Raw genomic sequence first — 1,443 nt, 5'->3', positions numbered from 1 at the left:
ACCCCGGCAGAAGCGGCTGCTGGCACATAACCATCAGCTCAAAACCAGCGGCGGAACGGCGGCGGGCTGTAAAATATTTTTTTTTTAATAGTTCTACGTTGTATTTTCCTCAGCCCTCGTCTCCCTCCCGGGCTAAACTAATTAAATCCTTCTATTCCTATCCCCTCCAAAAAAAAAAAAATTTACCTGAAGAAATTTCAGCTTTATCAAGGTGCGTTTTGGGGGAGGAGAGAGAGAACAGAATCGGAACAAAATTAGTACGAAGCAGGCCTTGGAAACAGTAATTAATCCTTGCGCGACCGATTGACCCAGAGAGGGGGCAGATTAAAATGATGTGGTCGTCTCGGGTTTAAAGCGTACGGAAGAGGTAAAATTACGGAAAGCAAAGTTGGGAAGGCTTTAATGGAACATGAGTCTGGCCCTAGCTTGACAGTCGCGTTAATAAGATTTGTCCCGCTTGCTTTCGGTCGGGACTACCAAAAAAGTGAGGTTTCTGCGGGCTGTTTGGTGCCTTGTTTTGGTTTTGGTTTGGTCGTTTGTGTTTGTTTTGGTTTTTTTCCCCCCCCTCCCCTCCTTCTTCTTCCGTTTGCCAAAACCCCCAAGCAGCGGCGAGGCTTTCCCCGGGATGCTGGGTGGGCCGGAGGTGTCCCCAGGCTCGCGGTGGGCAGTCAGCCAGCTCGGGGGCAGCGCTGCCTGCGCCCTGAACGCTCCTGCCTGCTTTTTTTTTTTTTTTCCCCCACATGGGAAACTTATTCTAAAAAAAAAAAAATAATAAAAAATGAGGAGGTTTTCTATTCTGGGGGGGTGGCTGGGTGTGCGTGGAGGCTTCCAGCAAGCCCTAATCCCGAGCCCAGGGGGAACAAAGAGTAGCCCTGCACTCCAGGCACAAAGCCCGGCCTGGAGGATCTCTCCCCAGCCTCCCAGAGGGGCCGTGGGTGATGCCGCAGTGGCGTACTGTCAGCACAACATATTCAGGCCGATTTTTAAATGGGCTGAGGGGATTATTTCCAGAGCCCTGGGCCCCCACCGCCCCCTCCATCATTCTCTGCTGGTTTGGTTTTGGTGGTTTTTTTTCCCCTTCCTTGGGAGGAGCAGCCAGGTGCGGCACCGCAGTCTCAGGGAGCCCCCTCCATCCTAACTTGGGTCTCGGTCTTGAAGGCGCTTGCGGCGGTTCTTTCCCTCGGAAAAATAAAAATAAAATAAATAAAAATAAAAGGAAAAAAAAAAGATAGGAGGGTTGCCTGGTGTAAAGCTGACTGCGCCTCTCTTTGCCAGATGCCAAAGGTTCAATCAGAGAGATTATTCTGCCTAAGGGCCTTGATCTGGACCGTCCCAAGCGGACCCGCACCTCCTTCACGGCCGAGCAGCTCTACCGCCTGGAGATGGAGTTCCAGCGCTGCCAGTACGTCGTGGGCCGGGAGCGCACCGAGCTCGCCCGCCAGC

At 52.3% G+C, this 1,443-nt stretch overlaps 1 protein-coding gene across 1 annotated transcript in view; it reads left to right on the top strand.

Annotated features, from left to right (window-relative positions):
• Positions 1-1,443, top strand: part of VAX1 (ventral anterior homeobox 1) — a 10,292-nt gene that overhangs the window by 584 nt on the left and 8,265 nt on the right. Inside the window, exon 2 of the mRNA XM_009641429.2 lies at positions 1,276-1,441. Coding sequence (XP_009639724.1) covers positions 1,276-1,441 — 166 coding nt within the window. The remainder of the gene's footprint in view (positions 1-1,275; positions 1,442-1,443) is intronic.

This window comes from Egretta garzetta, unplaced genomic scaffold, assembly GCF_000687185.1.
Source record: "Egretta garzetta isolate BGI_Z169 unplaced genomic scaffold, ASM68718v1 scaffold486, whole genome shotgun sequence".
NCBI classification, from domain to species: domain Eukaryota; kingdom Metazoa; phylum Chordata; class Aves; order Pelecaniformes; family Ardeidae; genus Egretta; species Egretta garzetta.
The sequence above is the reverse complement of the archived record's forward strand: the minus strand, read 5'-3'. Positions and strand labels throughout refer to the sequence as shown.